Consider the following 23,969-nt stretch of genomic DNA (forward strand, 5'->3'; position numbering starts at 1 on the left):
TTTTCTCATTCAGACTGTACATTAGTATCAGTCAACCCTCTTGCTCAGTATTTTATGGTTAAGGTGAGAACAAGTTACTCACAAAGCAACAGTACCAAAAATGCATCTAAGGCACTACAAGGAATATCAGCATTTCTAAGTGCAATATTGACTTGCACTCCAGTCAAATATGGGCAACTGTAAAGGACAGAAAAGTTGAATGTCCGTAAATCAAGAACGTGTGTTCTCATCCAAGGCAAACTCTTACAGGAGGGGAAGACAGTTTCCTATGAATTGCAAATGACACAGCAACTCAGCTGACAGGCAGAACAGGTTCTGGTACATACGTATTTGGGACTGTTCTGTCTCCGTATTACCCATGCTCTCACTGTCCCCTGTCCATAAGCCAGGTAACAACACTTCTCTGGAAATATATACAGACTAACAAAGCAACTGTAATTTTAAAGAAGAAAATGAATCAGCATGGCTAGAGAAGTGTTAGGAAAACCCAAATCACACTCCCCACAACACACGCTTTCTTGTGACTACCTTTGGGGATCCTGAAACTAAGTTTCTCTTAATTATAGCCCTATTTCTATTTTTACAATACTCCTCTGAGCAAGACCACTTTAAGTGTTTGCAGGAATTCAATAATAATCGGTAAAGAACCAAGTTAAACTTCAAGCTTCCAATTAGCTAGTTGTAAAACCAGAAAAGAAACATGATTAGCTCTGCAAACATCTGAAAAGCTCTCAGGTGAGTAAAGGTAAACATCGCTCTTCAATGGAGAAGGGAGGTAGGTCTTTTGTACTGTAAAAGGAAAACAGTGTTATGGCAAGGCTGCCAGTAACCTTTGGAACCAAAAGAGAAACATTTGTAAAATCTACTGAAGGAATATAATGAACTTCAGATACAATAAGTGAAAATTTGATCCAAGTGACCGCTCAGTGTCTTTTACAGAGTTTTGTATAACCTTAGACTGATTTGTAAGGGGCATATGAGAGGCAAATGCACTCAAATATATGCAAAATATTCACAAGCTCATAATACCCCAGGCACACTTCAGCTTCCTAAAATCAGTTACTAACAAACCTAGCAATAAGGAAGACAGGAAATACAGAAAATACTACAACAGTAGCAACATTGTTAAGCTGCCTTATTAGTGATATTGCTTGTTCAATGCAATTAACCAAAACAGTTTGGGGGGGGGGGGGGGAGGGGGAAGGAAGGACTTTCCAGATACCATGTGTTTTTTGCGCAAAACTGTTGCCGCGTTTCTCTCTTATCTTCACATCCAATTTACGCATCAAACTATTTTTGGGAAAGAAGGGGAGGAGATAAGGTTAAATGGTCTGTGATGGGGGATGCAGTCATGCCGTTTTAACGCAAAGTACCTATTTTTCCTTTGAAATAATTTAGAGATTAACAAAAAAAGCTAAGAGGAAGTAGACAACGAGGTTAGACTTTCTCAGTAGAACATGAAATCGAGATAATAGTCTTAAACAGGAAGCTGGCAGGAGAGTTACAGAGCATGTAACAGACTTGGTAGCGGCACCCATCCTCGACACAGCATGGGAGGCTCTCGGATAAGCCCCGCTCCTCGGGAAGGACACCGGCCGCAGCCAGACGCCAGCCCTGCCAGCCCCGTTGTGGAGCTGTCAGCCGCCTTTCACCGGGACGGGCGCTCCCCCCTCCGCGGCTCGGCGCGCCGCAGCGGGCGGCCAGGCGGGGCGGCCGCTGCCCCGCACGGCAGAGCTCGCCGCGGGGTGCGCTGCTAGCGCGTAGGAGGTATTTATCGCGCAGCAGAAACGCCCTGGGCAGGAGGCGAGCGAGGATTACCGAGCGGGCGGCGGGGGCGAGGCGGGCAGGGCACCGGCCGGCGCTCCCCGAGCGGAGCCGGACGCGGCGGCGGCCTCGGGAGAAGGAACCGCGCAGCACCGGGGGTCGCCTACCGGATGAAGGTGGTCTTGCCGGTGCTGTACTGGCCCACCAGCAGCACCATGGGCTTGTTCTCGAAGTCGGCCTCCTCCAGGGCGGGCGAGTGGAAGTCATGGAAGCGGTAGTGCTCCTCCAGCGGCAGCAGCTTGCGGAGGTAGAGGTCCCGCAGCCCCCCGGTCACCGTCTGCACCACGTCGCTGTTGCCGCCGCGCTCCCGCCCGCCGCCCTGCTTCCCCAGCCAGCTGAACATCCCGCCGCTGCCAGCGCCCCGTCGCACTGCCGCCCGCCGCCGCCGCGCCTCCCCGCGCACGCAGCCGCCGGGCGGGGCGGGGCGGGGCGGGGCGGGGCGGGGCGGGGCGTGCAGACCCGGCCCCGGCGCGGGGGCGGTGCCAGCCGCGCTGCCCGCGCCCGGCTGAGCGGCGGGGCCGGGCAGCGCCCGTCTCCCTGCGGCACGTACCCTTGGTGTCGGGTGGGTTTGGGGTTGTTTTTTTTTCTTTGAGGGGGATGTTGTTATTTTTTTCAGAATCAGAGGATTTTTATTTTGGCCACAAATCCGCCTCTGGAGGTTAATTGTACCTGCTGCTCTTCCACGCTAGAATTTCAGCCCCTTGAAATGAAATCCCGAAACTCTCTGACAGCTCCGATCTGAATATAGAACCGCACAAATGCTTTTCGTGTTTTTCTGGTGATGGTTGCTGTCTTTGGATGCCAAAGAAGCGTGTGACCAAGCGCCGCGGAGGTTAGCTACGACATGAGGCAACTGTTTTAAACACAGTGAAAATTCTTAGTATAACATTGAAATTTTGCTGTGGGACGTGTGTAGCGGATACAGCCATTAGTTTTAACCTTAGGTCTCGATATTATATTAAGCCACGTGGGAAAATCACCTTTTCCATTGATTTTACAAGAGATTTTAATGGAATACAATACCGTATTCACTAAAACATTGAAGACATCACTAAAATGAACTGCTTTGCAACATCCTTATCATTTTAATCCCTTTTTGCTGGTCTAGCACATCTATTGACTCACATTTTTAGCTATGTACCTTTCTTCCTCCTAATTTCCATCTTGAATACTACATTTTCTCTATATGCCCCAGCTCTTTTCTAAATATGTCAGCAGGTTTAGGTGTGCCCTTTCCATCTCCATCCTCCCCATGCTCTTCCTCAAAGAACAGATGTTAGGCTTTAACAGTGCTCAGTCCTGAGCATTTAACCACTGCCTTTTCTTGGTTCCTTGCTTCACGTTTTATTTAGGGCTGTGCATGTGTTTTGCAACTCTTTTGTTGCAATTTCCATGCTGAGTCTAAAGATTTTATACCATTTTATGTAGGGTCTTGCTGACTGGCTTCCTCATTTTTTTAAATCCCCTTTTTATAGTTTGGTTTTGTATTCCTCTCATTTTCATGACTTTTCCCCATAGGTTAATCCATAGGTAATTGAATTATCCTTGCAGTTACTCACATCTTCTCCATGTTACTAAAGTAATTATTTTTAAATAAGTCTTATATCACCACATCTTTAGGAGTTTTGACTACTCCTCATCATTTGTTATCATCTGCAAAAATATCTGAGCTGTGGAAATCCTAAGTACTGCAGTCTGGGGTGAGACCACTTTCCCACTTGTCTTTGGTGCATCCAGTATTTAGTGACTGGAGAACATCACAGAAGGAGGGCCAGTACAATACCGTCTCAGACTGTCCTCCCAGCCTCTGGGAATTGATGATTCAGTGCAGGACTGAGGCAGATGCGGAGCCTTTGTATTTTTTAGTCCTCAAAAATTTTCCAGTGAATGCATCAATCAGTTTTTTTGAACTCATAAACTTTTATCAACAACAACATCCAGGGTCAAAGAGGTCTGTAACTTCATTACATGTTGTGTGCAGAACTACCTTACTTTGCTAACTTTGAACCTGCTTCTTGCTAGTTTTGTCTGATCCCCTCCAGGTCTTGTGTTAGAAGAGAGGTGCGCAGTCACTCCCTGTTCATCTCCCACAGGGCACTCCAGATTTCGTAGATCTCTCTCTTCTCTGCCTTTTACTCCTGTTGTCCTTTTTCTAGGTTGCAAATTCCTTATCTATTCACCCCTTGTGTGGAAGCTGTTCCACCTCTTTGATCAGCCCTGACATTTTCCTCTGTATTCTTATTGAATATAGAGAACTCAGAGATACTGAATAATTATTTCGTGTAAGCTTTTTGAAATGGGGTAAAGTGTTCATTGTTCTCCGTGACCCCTTGGTGGCTGCTGGAAAGCTGCAGGAAGGGCAGGGAACTGTTTGCACTCACACACCTCGTTCTGCTTGTCTTCAGACTTCCTGCCTAGAAGCTTCCTGCTGTCAGTGGGATAATTTTTGCCCTTCAGACAATAAAGCTCTAACTGTATATGGGAACCTGGGAGTGCTTCTAGATTCCCAGGTCTGGCTGTGCCCTCTGGCTACATCCCGTCCCATATTGCGACGAGATCCAGCATGCATCAGCACGACTGCTGTCTTTGCTCTCTTGTTTCCATGGGAGGTAAACCCTGGGCATATAGCCTGTACAGGAGCTGTATGGGCTCCTGTAGTGTGCACCACAGGTAAGCGTTCACTGACCTAAGTGGTAAACAGAAGGATTACATTTCTGTGCACCACCTAGGAGGAGACCCTCGACCTTGAGGGCAAAGGGATTTGTAGGGCTTCCATTTTTGGCCCACAATAACAGGATCTCTTGACAAAAGATACTACAGCAGAAATGAGGATTAAGGAAGCCTGTAGGAAACGTGGGCTTGTAGATACAAGACGTCTAATAAATAAATCAGTAGCATTGAATAAAAGTTAATTTAGAAAAAGAATAAATGGACACTTGGGATTCCATCTGTCCAAAAACCAGACCACTTACTTGAAAGGAGCCATGTTAATGTGATGACCAAAGCATCAGAAAGTTGAAAGTCAATGTTCTGTTAACTTCAGTTGCAATACTCTACAGCAAGTTAAAAAATTGCATTTGGGTGAGTGGTATTAGGTACACAATTTCAGATCTGCTTTGTCTGTGTTTCTTGTGTCTTTTCAGATGTAATAGTCTCAAAGACTTTAAAGCTTTAAACCTTTGGTAGGTATCAATAACATTTAAATCCAGCTTAATAAAATAAATTAACATGAGTCAGTTCTTGTAGAGATGGGTCTTAAATGTAATCCTAAACTCAAGGGGTCCCAGGATCCTGGAGTTCACATCTAGGTCTGGAGCAGGTATAATTTCTTCTTCAATAATTTTTCAGCAGCTACGAAATAAGTCTGCATCTTGTCTTTAATTGTATTGCTAGTAGAGGAAGAAGCATCTAAAAGAAACAGCTTTAACATGTATTTGCTGTGAAAAATGTTTATCTGCTGTAACTCTGACTCCAAAGAAGTTTTTTATTATATAAAGTTTATTATTTATTTACATTCACATAAAGACTCTGTAGTTCACAAATAGGCTTCTTGGTTTTGTTTTAGAGATAATGGATTTTGTTCTCTGCTGCATGTCTGGACTGACAATCCTCTCTTTTTATAGCACAGGTAGAGCACAAACACAGTCAACATAAACTTCCTCACGCTTCCTTGTCCATGCATTGCGACCTTGGCCTGAAAGGTCACTTCGGCAAGCACAAGCGGAGCACAGCCTCACCTAGCCACGCCCCTGACGTTGTCAACAAGGGAAGCACATTTATTCATTAAGGAAGAGCTCTGTTTTTTTGTGTTTATTCCCTTCACTGACAGACAGGCTTTAGCATTTTCGATGACAAACGAAGCGCTATTCTTAGCGTTCTTTGGCTTTTCTTCACTTCCTAATCAAATTCCTTTTTTCTTCATTAACAGGACTCACAGATATTTTATTTCATATTCCCTAGTGCTGGGCAGTTGGCCAAATGCTGGGTTCCCTCTCTATCAGGCACACACATACCATCCCCATCAGGTGGTTTTTGCAGTGGTTGCTCTTTCTTATGCCGCTTTTTCCGCTCCACGGCAGTACGCAAGGCCTGAAGAATCAAATCTTTATTGTTCTGGACATTGTAGTAACTTAGGTTCACCAGTTTGTCAAAGTCTTCCTCTGAATAACTCAGATTGTTTATGTAATATGGACCACAGGTATTGGTAACATCAACATCACCCTCTGCCATCTCTGAGGGACTACGTTTCACACCTAAGGGACAAACAATGACTTGGTTAATTAGCAAAAAGCACTTAGGGTCTGGGTGTTTCTCAGGCATGCACATGTAGTGGATCGCAACCCAAAATTTTCCCTCCACAGGCGTTTTATTGCTGGGTTATTTGGTTGGCAGCAGGGGGTGGAGAAGCTAGTGGTGGTGAGGCGAGTAGGGGTTGTCCAGGGTACTCCTGGAAATGTCAAAACGAGTAGCTTCTCTTTTGAGCACAGGAGGGTGAGACTCCCTGCCTTCTCCTCTAGCTCTGGAGTGAGCTGTCAGCATGGTCCCCAGGTCCCCCTCAGCCCCAACACTTTCCCAGCCCCAGTCTCTGCCTTGCTGCTGTCTCCCAGCCATCGCAGCACCCTACATTTCTAGCCAAGGTGCAAGTAAATGGCAACTACTCTTTCTCTCTTTCCTCCCCTTCTCCCAAAGCAGACAACAGCAGCAAGGACCTCATGACGGTATGGTTTCTTTCTGGGTGATGGGTCTGAAGCCACTGCCACTTTCTGTGCCTTCCAGCTTCGACTCTACATCGTGTCATTTCCCTCACTACTATCATTTCATGCCTCCAGAAAGAGGCTGCTGAAAATCCATCTATTTCAGTGATTCAAGCTTTCCAAAAGCACACCTGCCCTCTCAGTGACCTGACAGATATTCTTTCACCCAGCACAACGTAGCACTTGCTGTAGCATAATCTGCTACATCGAGTCTTGGTTCCTACTGGGAAGAATTATCAAAAAATGCAGAAAACAGACCTAAACAACTAGATTCTATTATCTAAACTGAGAGACTTCACAGAGTCATTATATGGGCCTATCCTAGAAGCAGACGGCACAAATATTTACAGTAATTTCCTTGAGCTACCTACTACTATAAAAAACTACAGGCTTTATGTAACTTCAACAGTGAGATTGAACCTGATATTCCCTGAATGACTAAGATTTGGCAGAGAGACTGAAAGAACTTTTCATGCCCATTTCATCGCCCCAGGATAGTCAACATATATATCACACATCCAAGCAAAATAATTAGGCAGGTAGTCCCAGAAGTGTCATCTCTGGAAATATTAGATCCATCATATCTCATGATCTGAAGACAAATTCAATAAACTTATTTATTTTAATTCATTTTACAGTAGAAACCAGATCCAAAGCTAATGCAGAATTTTATTTGCAGGCTATCACAGATCAAATATTCACAGGGACCTCCACAGTAGGTTGTTGGTACAGGGTGAAAAAATACCCAAGGCTTACCCTGGGAATCACAAATCTCCACAAATTCATAGATGCAGAAGATGTAAAACACACCTCCTAACTTCTTTTTCTAGGACCTTCATAAGTCACCTGTGATTCAAAATAATAGCTGATCTCAGCTTAGACCCAGCCATCTGCTCTAGTCAGGGACACCATGAGTGGTTTTAATTTAGCTGCTGTTTTAGACACACCACCACTTACTGGGTTGGTGGAAATACACCTGTACACTAAACTCAGTAGATGCAACATGCACCCTCTGAGCTGAGGGTGTGTTTTACATGATATACTCAGTCACAGTACGCAAACTTGCCCGTCCTGAACTCAGCAAAAATGAGCACTCTCTGCCTGCACTCAGAGAGTGTAAGAAGTCCACTTGGCCATATCAGTTTTTGCTCAGCTCTGCACTGATGGGACACAGCATATGGGCAGGCTCAACTTATATCTACCTGTTAGTACGTAGAATAAACAGGTTCTTGGAAGGGAAGAGGTCTATTAATTTGGTTAGATTCTGCAGATTCCTGGAGTCCAGTATGTGCCTTTGACTGCTAAAGGACAGCTGAGGATCCCACTCCTGGACCAGAGATCTGAAGATGTGGAGATCCGCTGCCGCGTGCTAGCCTGTACGCCTGACATGGGGGCTCACACATGGTTTTTCCTTCCCCATCATTCCCATGGACCTGTCAGTTTTCTAACAGCTGGCATGAGGGAAAGAGAGCAGTAACAACCCAGAAATGGTAGATAATACTGCCAGAGTTAGATAACACAGGTTAACACAGGCAGGAAATACAATACTTGATCCCTCCTCATCACAGATGAGAGAGCATCAGAGAGAAGAGAACTTTTCTATCAATCAGTCTCCAGTGAGACCATCGCATTGGCAAGAGGGTGTTACCATAGCGAACAGTCACCCTCCACAGTCACAGATACCTGCACCACCTGTACCAAAGCAGGGGAGCAGGCATTGGGAAAAGTCAGCATCCCTCTTACTGACAGGACCACATGCATTTGGGGAATCTTCTCTAACAACATTGATCTAACAACATTGATCAAAGGGTTCTGATTTTCCTCAAAGGGTCTCTCCAAGTGTGATACATGTACTCCTCCTGGCTTTGCAGAGAGAGTTACAAGGAACTGGTACGACTCAAGTGAAGCAGTCTAAGCCTCACACAGACAATCCCCTTTCTACTCGATTGTGGAATAGTCTAACCAGTGCAGAAGTAACCCAGTTTGTATATGTCAGTTTTACTCATTTACTGCACAGGCTCTAAATTCCCTTTGCTGAACAAGCTGATGGATGAGCTGGCTATGGAATAACTGCCTGTTCTTGTGGTTGAACTAATACTTCACATGCTGTATGATTTAGATCTGGGCTAGGGCATGGTACTGAAGCACTATAAATGAAGCTGATTTCTGCCTGTCACTAACAAAGAGCAGACATCCATTCCCAGCCTCCCAGGACTTTGTGCAGCATCCATCCTGCTGCTATGGAGGTCAGGTTTCAGCTGCAAGGTGGCAGCCCTCCCAAAAAACTGCATGGGCTGAGCCCTTCCATGTCAGCTCAGCTGACACTTCACCTGTGGGGGCCCGACAAGGACCCCTTCTCTCTCTGTTTAGTCTCAGCTTGCAGCTACCAGCTGAACTGGTTGGGCAGCACAGGCTTGCCTCAAGTGTATGTAATATGCAGATATCATGCAGATCTTCGTATATATCTTCTATGTACCTAGTAACACCCCTTTTTAGATTCCCTGATAATTTATGTTGACATGTAGCATCTGCACATCATCTGATGTACACCTGATATTAGATAACTGAGTTAGGCACAACATCCCTGGGTTCTGGAAATTATTGAGGGGGAGGGGGAAGGCAAACTCCCTCACAGAGCAGTACAGAAGCTAATTCTCAGTTCCTGTTCTAGTTCTTTCTCCTTTTCTCCTTTCTCTAATTCTTTCTACAAAGGGCAACTGCAGAAGCCAACCTTTCAGTTATCTGATCTGTGGTAAGAGCTGGAGTAGAATGCTGTGCGTACCTGTGTAAATACCCTTAGACTATTTGAATCCTGTTCAAAACCCCAGTCATATTCCTCAAATGTGCAATGAACTCATTGCAGAATATCTACAAAGCAAAAGTACCATATGATTTTTTATGACTTGTTTCAAAAAAAAAAGGAAAAGAATTAATAATACAATTGGGACAATAGTTTCTGCATTTTTTTTGTTATTAAATTTAATGTACCATATACCAGCCTAGAACTTTTGGTTTTTAGTATACTGTGGGGTTTTGAAGTGACTGAAAAATAAGTGTTTTCACAGCATGAGTTAGGAATTTTATCATCTGGAGAAGGAGTAACTGAGACTTTTGGCACCAACAGAGGTAGTATGGCATTGTGGGATACGGTACCAGGACTTAGAATTCATCTGTTTTGAAGTGGCTGGCAATGTTGCTATTGCAACTCTTTTTAAATTTCAAAATAGGACTCACTGAAGTGAACAGAAACTGTCGGCATGGCTCAGTGTTATATTTTCATCACTTCACTATGGCTCAGTATTATATTTTCATCACTTTGCTAGTTCACACTTTTGTTTTCAAGGTTATCTGCCTAACTGTAAGCGTGGAAATTATTTCAAACAATGAAATCCTTAGATTCCCCAGAGCATTCTCTAACAGGAAAGGATGACAAGTATGAGAGGACATAACCCTGCTAATTTCTGCCACTGCAGATAAACAGAGTATACTTTTCATCAGTAAACTCCACAATCTACCTATGAAAAGCTAAAAAAAAATCTGCAGAGGGGCATATGTGCCAAAGGCTGATCCCAGCTGCTGCTCTACTGTCCAGGAAAAATTACATATTTTAAGCTTCTTGATATGGTTCAGATCTAAGCAAAGAGAGTCTGAGTCTGTTTACAGCATGATCTGAAGAACAGATATTGCACAGTAAAAAAGAGAAAGAAGGCAGCCACGGCCTTTGTTAATGTGATGGCTAACTGTAAACTTACCAGGTGCTTTGTACTCCCTGAAGGTGTCATTTACTAGGGGGAAAAATATCACAATAGGCGTTTCTGGGCTCTCCTTATCGCCAACAACGTAGCATTCCTTCAGATGTGGGGTTTCCTGATCATCTGGCACCTTTGTAGGGAAAGCAATTCCCTGTTTTGCAAAGTATTTAGAGGCTTCTTTCAGGGGCTGGTTGCCACAATAGGAAAACAAAACAAAAGAAAACATCAGAACATATGGGAAGCACTTTGAATTTGACCAAAACCCAATTTCACTGGGAATGTTTGTGGGGTAAGGGCCAAGTTCTGACAGATTATGGCATGTACCCAACCTAGGTGTAGACTGTATATGGAGCCAAGACCTGGAAGGCCAGAGTTAAGTGGGATGGATCTGGGTCCACATGCCTGTCTTTGAAAATCTACATTCCACATTCGGATATTAAAAATGCTGCCTTTAGACAACTTTTTATTCCTATGGAATTTAAAGTTCCTAAATACAAACTGTTCTTGCATTTATTTGCATATCTGGCCTTCTACACCAAACCCTTCTATTGTTACAGTTGTATTGTCCTGAATGTACATTTTCCCATGGATAAGAATATGTATGATTGCATTGAGAAGTCTTAGACAATTTTTAAATGCATTTAGCTTCATTCATTCTACATCTGATTGCCTTCAAATCAGCTAAAACACGTTTACACATAAAATGGGCAGATTCAGTTTACTAAATTCTTACTTCCTGGTAACACTTGTACTGTTCAATAAAGATATGTGACCCTGGTAAACTGTCAGCTTATTTACACTTCCCAGATACTGGAGAAAAAAATTTCTATGAGTAGAAGATCAGCTATTCTGGGAACTCAGTGATGAAACAGAGAAATCAGTAAAGAATGTACAAGGCTCACCCCTGTCTGGGAACCTGAACTGTAGTTGAAATGCAAAATGACATCCACTTTCCTTTCCGGTCTCATAAGGGGTGGGTAACTGGTAGCAAAGGCAAATGCAGTATCAATCAGGATGAGGTGGTCTGTTGATGCTGTCAGGTGGTTGGGCTGAGAGTCAAGCTCACAGTCTAGAAAAGAAGCACTTTTTTTCAGAGGAGGTGCTCAATGCAAGAGAGGTGCTGAGGAAAGTCAATTGTTAACAAAAAGAGAATTCAGCTTTTCTTGGGTCTTAGACCTACCTATATAGCTGATAGCTGTAGTTCAGTCATTTCTCAGTTCCTCATCTGGCTTCCTCTTTTCACTATTTACTCTGCAATTTCTTTGGCTTTCCTCTAATTAAGAAGGATTAACTTGGGGCTCAGGAGAACAGAGTTAATTCCATCCCCTGGTTTTGTGTGTGACTCTGATCAGGTCGGGATTTTTGTTTTTTTGTTTTAATATGGAAAAAATTTAAATGGCACCTCACTGACTTAATACACTAAAGACTAAAGACGTTCAGTGCCTTGCATGCTATGAGAACAGACACACAGCTACTAAGGGACAAGGAAGATCTGGTACCAGACTGAACACAAATTCCCAAACTGGGTAACAGGGAATACTGTTACAAAGGTTGTATCTTACTTACAAGTAAAAAAGTAACGTGAAACAGGGCTCCCTCTCACATCCCTTGAGTATTGGCTGGGCAAGAGACAGCGTATGATGGCACCAGTGCCATGCCACAAGCATGCAGGCTGGCTGGCAGGTCAGCAGACATACGTTGGTTGATTAATCAGGATCTTTCTCATCTGTCAGTCACCAAACTTCATGGCATTTTTAAGAACTTATTTTTGAAGCTTCTCCTGCTACCTAATTTCAGCTTTCAGTGACAAACAGTTTCAAATATTATCAGAGGATGGGAACAGAACAAAAAGGCAGTTGGCCTGATAATCTCTTAAGCATTGTTTCTTTTTGACAAGGATGGTTTAAAATATAACTAAAAGCAGGGTGCTATTACCATACCTTTCCATTTGGAAAACTCGCTCTCTAGGTAGTTGTTGTTCATCTGGAGGCCCTTCAGGAAGTTATGGATTTCTGAAGCTGCTGGACGTAACATGGCAACATCTCGGAAAATGTCTGAAAAGCTGTCAGTGGGACAAACTACTCGAGTATCCAGCTCATTTGGTCTTTTAGGGAATAGAGTTTCGTCATCTGCAGAAGAAAGAATAACAGTTCTTGTATGTGGTTTCGTTATTGATGTCAGTCTGTGCAATCATAATTTGTTTTAACATGTTTGGCAAAACTTAGGACTTCTTTCTCTTTTTATTTCCAGGATCTCCACAAATCTCACAGTTTTTCAGCTAAGCTTTGAAAAATCTATTTCTTCTTCTCACTCCACAGTGGTAAAGGCCTTGTTTGTACTGCACAAGAGTCCATCTCCCCTACTATAAATTTATTTGCTTTTCTATGATTGTATCCACTGCAATATCCTGCACTTACCCTGTCTTCCTTTGCTACTCTGTGACAGTTTCTTTCTCAGCCACACACATAAAAAGCCACATAATCACAATCTCTCAGCCACACAAACATAATTAACGTTCCTTACTAGCAAATGCAAGCTCCTTGTTTTAACAACCAGAAACTACCCCCTACAAGTGCAAGAAGATGAAATAAATCACCCTTTTTGCTACATTTCTCTTCTTTCTCATGTTTTTCTCTGTAGTATGTCTGTCTTTTGTATTTCTCCTTGAAATCCCACCTTGCAGATCTTTCTTAATTTGGTAGCGTGTTTTGCAAATCTCATCCTCATGACTAGTTTGGAATGACTTCCAATAGTACTGAAGTTTGTATCCATGCTTTGTAGACTCCAGAGATGCAAGGATGGTGTTTGCTCTTGTTTCTGTGAAGCCTCATACCATACTCCAACTTCCAAGAGAAGAACTGGAAGACCATGGATTGCTAGGTGAGGCTTCCAGCCTCTCCTACTCTACAGGGATATTTTTCTCCAGTTTTACCCTTGTGCTCTGAAAATGGCTCATATGAGGGCCATTCTCTCTTTTTTTTTCCTGTGACAGATGCCATGGATTCTTTTCTCACACAGCTGAAATGATTGCCATACTGTAATACACGGCATGAATTTCCTCCTGGTTTCCATCTGGATTACAGGAATCCCTGAAGAGGGAATTCCAAAATGGCTTTGAAAAATTCAGTGAGAGAATAGCAGCACAGAGAGTGAAAAAAAAAAAGAAAAAAAGAGAAAATAAAATAATATAATGGCGTAAGAATAACATACCTATGTCAGTAATTTTGTCTCGGGTCCATTTGTGCCAGAAGTCTTCTGAATTAACAGATATATACCAAGCATCCATAAGATTCAAGGAAAATACACTGCTCCAGATCCCTGTGGCATAGGATATATTTGACAGAAAGTAAATCGGTAAAGATCTGGAAGCATTTTCATTCACAATAACCTTCAGTACCTTCTGCATTCTGTAGCAAACTTTATTCATTACATTATCTTAGTGCACAAATAAAAGGGACTGTCTTTATAAATCGGTATATGAATCCATAATGTACATAAAGAATCTAATTTATTAACATATATTAAGAGGGCTGGTAGTATTATCAGTATATCTGCTAACACGTTCATTTTTGTTGTGTAGTAAATAATATTTTGTCAAGTTCATCTTAATATTTTCCACCTGTCCTCGACATTTGTTATTTCCCAAGTTCCTAGCATTTGCAATTCTAGTGGTTTTACTTATTTCTAGCATAACCCTGTTATAGGTACACAGTTACGATGCAGGACAGTCAACCACAAAACATTCAAGATTCATACACTAATATCCCTTAGAATGAGGAAGCTGACTTAAAAATTTTGAAAATAGAAAGTGTAAATGTATGAGGTTTTTGATTTGTCTTCTGATTTTTTAGGATTTAGGGCATATCTGGGTTACATTTTCAAGTTCGTCTACTAACAGATGTAGCAAAGTTGATGGCAGTCCAGACTGCCACTATCTGCAGTCTTTCAGGCTGATAAAACACCATTACCTGGTATGGTTAGATGTGCCGGGTGTGCAGCGGTGCCTTCCTGAACCCTCCAAAGTGCAGAACTAAACCTGGCACTCTTGGGAGGAACTGAGTGATGGATAGAAGAGGCTTCCCCGGAGCAGCTTGGCGATCGCCTGACCCAGCAATGCCAGCCTGCAGTCAGAGGGACGGGCTCAGCCATGCAGGAAAGAGCTGCAGGACTTATGTAGTCAGTCTCTGCTCTGTTCGGGGGCTGGGGTGCAAAGGAATTTGCTGAAAACCTTTTGAATAACAGTGTCACTGGAGTAAGTAAGACTGTCTGAATGAGAGGACTCTGAGTCATTGACAGGGAACAGGGGTAGAAATGTCCCACATCACTCTAGAGAAGGGAGGAAGAAAGTGCCAAGGTGGGAGGTGTAGGAAGGGGGCTGGTGACCTGCTGGCATTTCTGACCACAGAACGGGACACCTGGGTACCTTGTTTGACATTGCAGCAGGGTTGGAGAGATTCTGATTTGCTTCCTTACACCTCACCACTAGCTGTAGTGAAATCTCCACACAAGCAAAAAGTCTTAACTTCTCAAAAAAACCCTGAAACTTCCTTTATGCAATTGGCGGAAGTAGGAAGAACAATGAGGCAAGAGATTGCTTTCGCAAAGGGCAAGAAGATTTCCTTACTGTTTTTACTGTTCTTATGCAAGAGGGGAAAAAGGTAAATATTATGACCTATTTGCACTCTGAAATGGAAATGTTATCCTGGAGGATTAATCAGGGTTAGCTGCAGCAGGAACATTGTAGATAAAAGGCTGTATTTTAGAGACTCAGGTTGCAGAAGAGACTGGTGATTTAACTTAGTGTCAATGTTACACAACTTGTTGCTGACAAAGACATATAACTATTGCGAAGGCCTCATGTCGGTAAGCGTAAACACATATGAAATCAAATAAATCTGTTCAGCTGAATAAAATTGCAGAGAAAATAAAAAATCCTGCAGATAGTGACCTGTTATCAGTTCTAATATTTTACCATATACTGCTCCTGGCAGACAAAAAATATACTAACTAACTGCTTCATTTCAGAAGAGGGGTTTGCGCAGGAGCGGATTATATTATATGACATTACATTTCCCCGGAGCAACAAATCACCTTCTAAAAAGCAGATTCTGGATTCTGGGATTTTCTTCATCAGGTGACCCATGAAGAACTCACTGCCAAAATCTTCTGCACGAATGAAAGCGCCATATTTAGGTAATCCTACCTCGTAAGGGGTGAATTCCACCCATTCTGAAAGAAAAAGCACAAGACAGACTGATTACAGCAGCAGAGGCACAAATTAGTTGAATAAAACATATGATATTGGCCAGGTTAAGGCAGACTGGTTTCTAATTAACACACTTTGCAAGCAGACATTTATTCACTGTACGTTTCATAGTGGTGAACATGAAGAGTGAATTGTCCTCTTACATCTAAATTTCTCTACAAACTTTAGATTTCTGAAGCTTTCTACAGAAATGCATAGCAGGTAATTTCGTGATAATGTCCTCCATCATCCTGCTTTTGATCCTGAATACAGCTGAATATACTAAGGCCTTCAAAAATTTAACGATTATATTTCTACTCTTAGGTGGACTGGCCTTTTAAAGTATTTGTGCATTGAATTGATTTCTTTACCTAATCCTAAATTGACCCCTATTGGAATTAAATGTTAAATGCAATTCCAGAGTATTATTACCTCTAAAATCCTGGTCGCTGATTTTATCCTTCACATTGAGAGAGAGGTAGATGGGCAGGGGATTCTGACCCTGATTTAGTGCCTGCTGCTGATCTGTGAGTTTATGGGAGTCCTCCTGTTTTGAAGAAGGACAGTAGCTGAGGACAGTTAGATGACACAAAGAGCCTCCCACTTCATCTAAGCCTGGGCTCTGACAATGCAGTGCATACCGGACTCCAACTAGGATGCTCCCCACTGGTTTAGTTCAGAGAGGTGCTGTCATCCCTATTTCCGACCCTCCCCTGCCCTAGCACTTCAGCACACAAATAGTCCTAAGTTAAGTTCATATGCTGAAAAAAATCTGAGATTTCAATATTAGGAAGAAAATGTTGTTATTCACATTATTTATTTCAGAAAAATGTCTGGAGATTTCATACAGAAAGAGTAACTCCTTCCCTGCCTGCCCAGAAAATCAGCTTTTCCTCAGATCTGTGGCTGAGCCAAGGCTCAGACAGAGTTAATGTTCAGCGAGCCTTGACCCTTACTGCTTCTGCTTCGGAGCATCTTGCATACTCAGGCAGGGTGGAAAGGGCAGGACAGTTTGGGAGCAGTACCAAGGTTTGAGAGGGTGCTGAGTTCAGATCCTCCTCGAAGGGGAGCTGCAGGTGCTCCTCCTCTCTGGGGCAGCCCTTGGAAGGATGGCTGTGCCACCGGTGCCATCGAGCTTCCCTGGGCTGTGCCGGTCAGGGGACAGGGCTGTGGCACTACAAGGACACTCACAGCTCCCTGCTGAGCCCACCGCCAGAGAGTCTCTACTACTGTGCTGTGCTCAGGCAGCAGAAATTTGGGGGGGTGGGGGGTTAATCATATTACAGTGTTTTCTCTTGCTTAAATATAAATGGCCTAATGGGAAGGAAATATTCACGAATACTAAAATAAAGCCTGAACATTGCCTTTTGGTGGAAATGTTTACAGGGTGATGTAATCCTATAAATAACTGAGAGATATTGTCTTTGGGTTTGTGATTTTTCTTTGCCTTGTCACACTGTGCAGCTCTTTTAAAAGAACAGCAGGATTTTCATTTAAATATTTATATGTGAGTTCATTTTAAAGTTGTTCATACTATAAGTTTCCTGCTATTTCTTTTATAATATTTCTCTTATAAGTTTCTCATTATTCCCATGCTTTCTGTACCAGGTGTGATGTTAAGATCTGCATAATACAGCCAACAAACACAAAGAATGATACTGCCAAGGCACATGCTTTAGGCATCTATCTGAAAAACATACAAACAAGCAAAAAACCCCTTTTCCGTAACGGTGGTCAAACCCTGGCATATGTTGCCCAGAGAAGTTGTGGAGTCCTCACCTGTGGAGATATTCAAAAGCCCATGGTTTGGGGCAGCCGGCTCTAGCTGATCCTGCTTGAGCAGGGCTGTTGGACAAGATGACCTCCAGAGGTTCCTTTGAATCTCAACTATTTTTTGATTTACTGTCTGCCCCCACCGCTATATTAACTAAATATTCAAACTTGAAGAGAAAGGTGCTGCTATTATACCTTTTCATGTAACATGGTTTCAATGATGAGTCCCCATAGATCTGTGAAACATATCTGATGTCCTTCCTGTTCTCTCTGCCGCAACTCTTTCAAATAGTATTTCAGACGATCGGGGGCAAAACAAGTAAAGAACTTATTTTTGAGCACATGCTTTCGGGCATCATTGAGTGTTTCCTTAAGATCCTTTTGGGACCAGTCAGGATCTTCATACAAGTTTGACATGGTCCTAAAAAAAAAAAAAAACCAAACACACAAGAAAAAGTGTGAGTTCTGAAGCAGAGCTTTGGGAAGTTATGGAGGTTCGTGTGTCATGCCTTGATTTACGTGAAAAAGCACATGTGTGTGTGGTACCATCCACATATTTAATCAGGACTGAATTAATTCCAAATGTGGGCAAATACCCACTGAAGGAAACAAGAAAAAGCCACAGCAGCAGAAGAAAACCCTTTCTTGATAGTAAAGATGATACAACTCTTCAGATCACTTCTTGACATCACATATAGAAAATTCCTATGAAGACTTTGCTTATCTTGGTCTTACCATGTTGTGCCGGATAAACCAGTGATGTATGAGACACAGTCCAAGACATTCAGTTCCTGCACACTGAGAAGGTGAGCGTACATGGCCGTCAGAGCTCTAGTTCCACCACCCGTTGTCATGATTGCCACCACAGGTACCTGTTCAGTCCCAAAATACATGCATTTAGTGACATGGTCTGAGAAGGGAGAGAGATATCTTTGATTAGAAAAGAGAAAGCTACAGCACTGATAAAGTAATAAAGATGCTGCATGCCACCAGTCTGCAAGGAGAAGAAAAACCTGAATTAATAATAGGGCATAGAAGGAGTAAGAAATACTTCATGTTTCCTCTGCCAAGCAGCTGTGCATTAGGACATGAAGTCCATTATCTCAAATATCACGTTTTCAGTGCTCTATTGGAAAACCAGTAACACAGACTGGCAAAAAACTAGAGGGAATGGTACCTCCTGCCATCTGAACCAGATTTTTTTCAGATGCAATAGACCAGAAAACATAGGTGCTGTCTCACAGTTTCTATGTGAGTAGTAATAACCTCTCTGTTACAGAAGTTTGCTAAAGCCAATTTCTACTATTGTATAGTTATTTCACAAGCCATACTAGATGTATCATGACTGATGGGTTTAAGAGCATGGACCAGTTCAGATCCCCTGAGACCAGAGGCTGGTGACACCATCCCCTTTTACGGTTGCTGGAGGGAAAAAGAAACCATACTCACTCCACCTACCGTGTATGTACATACAATACTAGGTAAGCAAGTGAATTGCAATTACTTCTTTCTGTGATGATACAGAAATCCACGGTCTGGTAGTCTTAGAAGAAGGATTAATCCGTAAATATGAATTGGCTCCGTTAACAGTAAAGATAGCTACCATGCGTTGGGGTGAATTCATCTCTTGTGCAAATCATCAGGAGACTCTAGGGAGATTGTTCTGCAGGGAAGTATGGGTGCCTCTACATGTGAGGGGAAGGAAATGGCCCACGGCTCAGTGCTGGCATTTAAAGGCAAGGTCTTGTGTGTGAAAGTCCCAGCTGTGCAAAAAAACCTGCTGAGCTCAGTTTAGGGCAAAACAAGGAAAATCTGTCATCTCTGCATCTGAGTTCAGGCTTCACACTGCAGTTGTGGGGGTATAATTAAAAAAGAGAAACTTGTTTTTTCCCTGCCTTGGACCCTCTGTTATCATTCCCATTTGCCAAGCAAGCACATGCTCTAGCTGCAGCAGATGATGAAGTCAGACTGGCAGCGTGCTGTGCTCACACAATAACAGCCTAAATGCTGGCACAAAAGGCACAACAAAATAAAGTCCAGTTTGAACTGTGAGGGAAAGAAGTGCTGAATCAATGGTTTGGATCTGGCCGAGATGGCTGTGAGGCCTAAAAGAAGCTTTCGCTTTGGTCCTGAGAGCACCTAGCCCTTCTCTGCATTATTGTGCAGACTGCTACTGAACATAAAGCTAGATCCTGTAGCAACAGGGCTACAGGTTTTTATTAACGTTTCCTATGAGTACTCATTTGTTCCCTAGAATAGAGAAAAGTCATCAGCCATAGCTTGCACATGAAACTTTACACTGTTTCCAGGAAAATGGGAGTTGAACACAAATGCTACATTTTGACACTCAGCTGTGGAGAAAGCGGAGAATAATTATGTCTCAGATACCTCATCGTCCTGCAAGTCCTCCTCCAACTGGAGAATGTCCTTCAGAGCGGCTGCAACCACTTTCTTCCTCTTGAGAATGAAATCCTGTTCCTGGGCACACAAGTCAAACCCCAGGCGTACGTCTAGGTCTTCCTGGCTGGAACAGAGGATCAGGTATCTCACAGCACATTTATAGTCTAATTCAGCATTTTAATTGCTTCTACTTCATAAATAGACATGCCTTCACCATCAGGTCTATATAAAGCAAAGCAGGAAGAGATTAAATGTTTTAGTTTGTTCCTGGAGAACAACAGTATGTCTTCCTTTGGACTGAGAGGGTTTCTTTTTTTTTTCTCCTTGCCGAAGATGCCTGAAATTAAATATAGCTACCAGTAACAGAATTGTTCCCCTTCAGGCATAAAGTCAAAAGCCTGCAGAGGGCAGTGTTTTAAAGGTGGCTTTCAAAAGTTGCGCAAACTTCCACTGATACTTGTGAATTGTGGACTGAAGTTGTGGACTTTTGTGTTTGGATGGGTTTTTTGTGTGTGGGTGCATATAGTCACTTATGGATATTTATAAGCACTACAGTTACAGTTTGGAAGCTGCTATGAAAATCTTTCTTAGGTGTGGTAAGGAAGAAGTTTTTAAATGACAGCTGTAAACAGTATGTGTATCTCATAGCATGTTTACTGAAAATAAACAGCACGATAGAAGATGCACCTGCTTTTGTAAGGGAAGAGAAATTCCCTTACAATATGTTACACAACGTAACATATTCATGTTATAAATTTTACTAAGGCCTTAACCATATCTCAAAATACACAATGTGTTTCCTTGGTTTAGAAATAAGCAATCACTTGATTGAGTTAATTTGCATTTATCTCTTTGAGTAGACGTTAAAAAATAACTGCAGGTACCTTTATTATTTCAAGTTTTTCATATCCTAGAGTGGCCAGGCAGTCTGACTTTGGTCTTTTAGTTTTTTTCTCTGACCTTGGAAAACAGAAAGGTTTCTTTCAATTAGTTTTGAAATGCTGCTTTTATTGAAAATCTGCATTTGGCAATAATTTGTAGAGGTATCAAAGAGTGTCTACAGTGGCCCTTAGCACATAATTTTGATTGCAGCGAAATATCAATAGAAAATTGGTGTGCTCTTTATAAAGCCTTTTCTTAACTTACTGTATAGTCCCATTGCATAAACTCACGGCCGCTGAAAATCTCTGTATTGTGTACTGAGTCCATTTTATTTTATAGTCTGAAATGAGGATGAGCCAGCATTCAGGATGGAGGCAGTAACAAAGGGATTGGAACTTGATTGACAACTATCCAAATTCAAAGAACAGAAGGGAAAAACACAGAAGGAAGATAAATAAGATACCTTACCATTTTTTCACCTTAAAGTGCAAATCAAATTTTCTGTGCTGAAAATTAAAAAGGTGAAATTATGAATATTGATATTTTGTTTAAAACAGTCCTTTTCCCCCACTCAGAATGAGACATAGCTCTTTTGGGTCATCATTACATCTACAAAGCTCAGTAAACTGAGATTGGGAGATAGACTCTCCTCTCAATGTTTCATTAGTACCCAGAGATGTGCACCGATTTAATAAATTAAGACTTTGGTATTATCATCTATAGTCTGTATCTTCTCTCTGTTGTGAAACTCAGGTGTAGCTTGCGCTGGTAATACTTGCGCTACACAAATAAATAGCAGAAGAGCTGCAGTGCTACACCTCACATCCCTGGAAGGGTCCACCATTAAACATGGGTCTTGAAACGAAAGTCTCTCACACAACAATGTGAGATACAAGGGGAAGCCAAAGAGGCTGAGCACCCCATAAGTGTGGCACAGGTTTGCCTCCCGTGGCAGTGTGCCAGGCTGCAGCCTCACCCCTCTGTCCCGGTGGCACCCAGTGACCTCCAGCCTGGCTAAGGACACGGACAATAGAAGGAGCATGAGCAACAGCTTAGACATTTTTCTTCTTCCTCCTTCTCCCCTGGATTTCCCATTTTATTTTGCTCCAAATAATTTACTTCATTATGCATCACCCTAGATTTGAGGGAGGTTAGAAAACAACTGGCTCTGTATAAAGAGAGGTGGTCTTTGGTTTCTGCTTCTTGGGAACCAGCAACAATTTTTAAAAGCTTGCAAAGAATTCCCCATGGCCAACAGACACTTACCTCGCTGACTACTTCCTGCTCAGAGGGGAGGGACTTCAGAGGGAGAGTCAGGGGGACGCTTCTCCTCCTTCTTGCTCCACATGACACGCAAGCACACTGAAAAGGAGCACGGAGTGCTTTTTGGTTAAGACAGAAATGTTCTCCTCTTGCTGCCTACTCACACGTAAAGGTCAGATCATAGGACTGTCTGTGTTGTCTACCATGTTCTGGGGTAACGTACAAAGGTGGGAACCCTCCTCTTCTTATTGACTGCAACATCCAGGGAGGGTTGCTTGTATTTGGCATAGTGGAAGAAAGTGGGATCTGGGAGAGGTGAGCGGGAGTCACAGCCCACTGAAACTCTCTGGGTTTCTTCAAAGGATCCTCTCACTGTAAATGTTAGCTCATTGTCTAAAACAATAAGATAAAACACACACAAAAAGTTACTTCTAATTGCAAAAAAGAAAGGAAGGGAAAAAGAGAAGCAAAAGCTAGCTTGGAACAAACTCCTTCTCCTCTTCCTTTGTATTTGGAAAGCTGTTTTCTGAAAGTGATCCAAGACCCAAACATTACAGGTGGTTGTATCTTTATAATGGGCTGAGCAAGAAGCTGGATGGTAGTGTGACATGAATGGCACTGAATTTTAGACTGCTGCATTTCTATTGCAGTTGCATCATGACACAGTGAATGCAACCAGGTACTTTGCATTGTAAATCATCCTCATCTCAGGCTAAATAATGAGCAAGAGAAGTTCTCAGTCCCCTAAAATAAGATCTGACTCTGCAGCAGGTTTATATGAAGAGATGCCGGTGTGTGTTATGCATGCTCTGAGATTGCCTACCAGATCCAGCCCCTCAAGAGGATGTGGGCAGAGGAACTTCTAGATTCTGGATCTTGATCAGGGTCAGGCAGGAGCCAGCTGCTGAGTGGCTAACCCCTGCAAAAAATGAGGTGTTTCTGTGCATATGCAGAAGTCCAACTGTCAGAGATCCTGACGAAAGTTAAGGCCATGGACTATCACGCCTAAGGAAGTAAGCTTCTTCAGGGTTTAGCGGTACTACAGCAGAAGTTTTCAGGATCTCAGCTTGGGGTTTAGATACCTTCTGTACAAGCGTCTGATGTTGTTTCTAGTCTGGCACAAGGCTCCCTGTGAAGTCAGAACCCTGAACCTACACCTGCTGCAGAACTGGTGGCATTCCCTACTGCAAATTTTTAACAAATCGCCTTAGATGTGGTCAATTAAAGCCTTGCTATTTGGATGATGCAATTTCTAGGCATTGTTAGAGAGAGTAAAATCACTAATATTCAGTTAAAGAATTAATAAGCTTACTTGCAAAATGCTTCTTTTTCATCCTGCTGTCCAACTGAACTTCCAAGCAGGCTACTTCACGACACTAGAATAGATGTGATGGGGACAGAGAATTAGATTACTCATCCAGCCATCTCACCACCAGTGCTGGCAGAGGTTGGAAGGGTCATTGTAGGAAGGGTCATTGGTTGAATGTGGGGGCCAACTGTGTTGGAGACTTCTGCGAGACCCAGTGAAAGTGAGAATTAACTTCATTGTCACGTGGTAAGATGGTGCTATGCTAAACACATTGTAATTTTCAATGCATGCAGACAAAACAAGGGGAAACGATAGCACTGAAGGTTCCTCTAAGATCATGCTGGCCTTCTCAAAGATAAAACTCAGAAGAAGCATCACTAAAGAATGAAGACTTGCAATGTTTCCCTCACTGCCATTGTAGTCAGCTAAGGTAAGGAATGATGTGGGAAAGAACACAAGAGAACAAAGCAAATAATATTTTACCAGTATTGCCCCATTTGTGATGATGGTTTCAGGAGGACCCCGGCTAGAAAACAAGAACAAATAATATGTATTTTATAAACAATATAATCTGGATACTGTCCTGAACAGGACACATTTTTCTCTCAATTTTTTTTAATTTGCTCCTTCTTATTGTTTGTAGAAGTATGCTCCCTTTTCACTAGATGTCACATAACTACCTAGCAGAAATGATGCAATTGCTATAAGGCACCTGGAAAGTGCTATTAACAGCCTTAATAGCACAGGTATGTCATAGATTGGGTAGC

General features: G+C 42.6%; 2 protein-coding genes across 2 annotated transcripts in view; both read right to left on the reverse strand.

The window, feature by feature from the left end:
• The window catches only part of EHD4 (EH domain containing 4), a 34,795-nt gene extending 32,628 nt beyond the window's left edge, over positions 1-2,167 (reverse strand). Inside the window, exon 1 of the mRNA XM_050896989.1 lies at positions 1,932-2,167. Coding sequence (XP_050752946.1) covers positions 1,932-2,167 — 236 coding nt within the window. The remainder of the gene's footprint in view (positions 1-1,931) is intronic.
• Positions 2,168-5,766: 3,599 nt separating this feature from the next.
• LOC127016518 (cytosolic phospholipase A2 epsilon-like) overlaps positions 5,767-23,969 on the reverse strand; it is a 43,794-nt gene continuing 25,591 nt past the window's right edge. The window contains exons 9-23 of the mRNA XM_050897059.1: positions 23,686-23,728; positions 23,206-23,269; positions 22,117-22,286; positions 21,897-21,992; positions 21,099-21,136; positions 19,737-19,872; positions 18,084-18,220; positions 17,544-17,769; positions 16,008-16,122; positions 15,422-15,559; positions 13,541-13,648; positions 12,271-12,459; positions 11,233-11,399; positions 10,331-10,517; positions 5,767-6,077 (exon numbers count right to left, since the gene is read on the reverse strand). Of these exons, the coding sequence (XP_050753016.1) occupies positions 5,767-6,077; positions 10,331-10,517; positions 11,233-11,399; positions 12,271-12,459; positions 13,541-13,648; positions 15,422-15,559; positions 16,008-16,122; positions 17,544-17,769; positions 18,084-18,220; positions 19,737-19,872; positions 21,099-21,136; positions 21,897-21,992; positions 22,117-22,286; positions 23,206-23,269; positions 23,686-23,728 (2,125 nt within the window). The remainder of the gene's footprint in view (positions 6,078-10,330; positions 10,518-11,232; positions 11,400-12,270; positions 12,460-13,540; positions 13,649-15,421; positions 15,560-16,007; positions 16,123-17,543; positions 17,770-18,083; positions 18,221-19,736; positions 19,873-21,098; positions 21,137-21,896; positions 21,993-22,116; positions 22,287-23,205; positions 23,270-23,685; positions 23,729-23,969) is intronic.

Source organism: Gymnogyps californianus, chromosome 5, assembly GCF_018139145.2.
Source record: "Gymnogyps californianus isolate 813 chromosome 5, ASM1813914v2, whole genome shotgun sequence".
In the NCBI taxonomy this organism is placed as follows: Eukaryota; Metazoa; Chordata; class Aves; order Accipitriformes; family Cathartidae; genus Gymnogyps; species Gymnogyps californianus.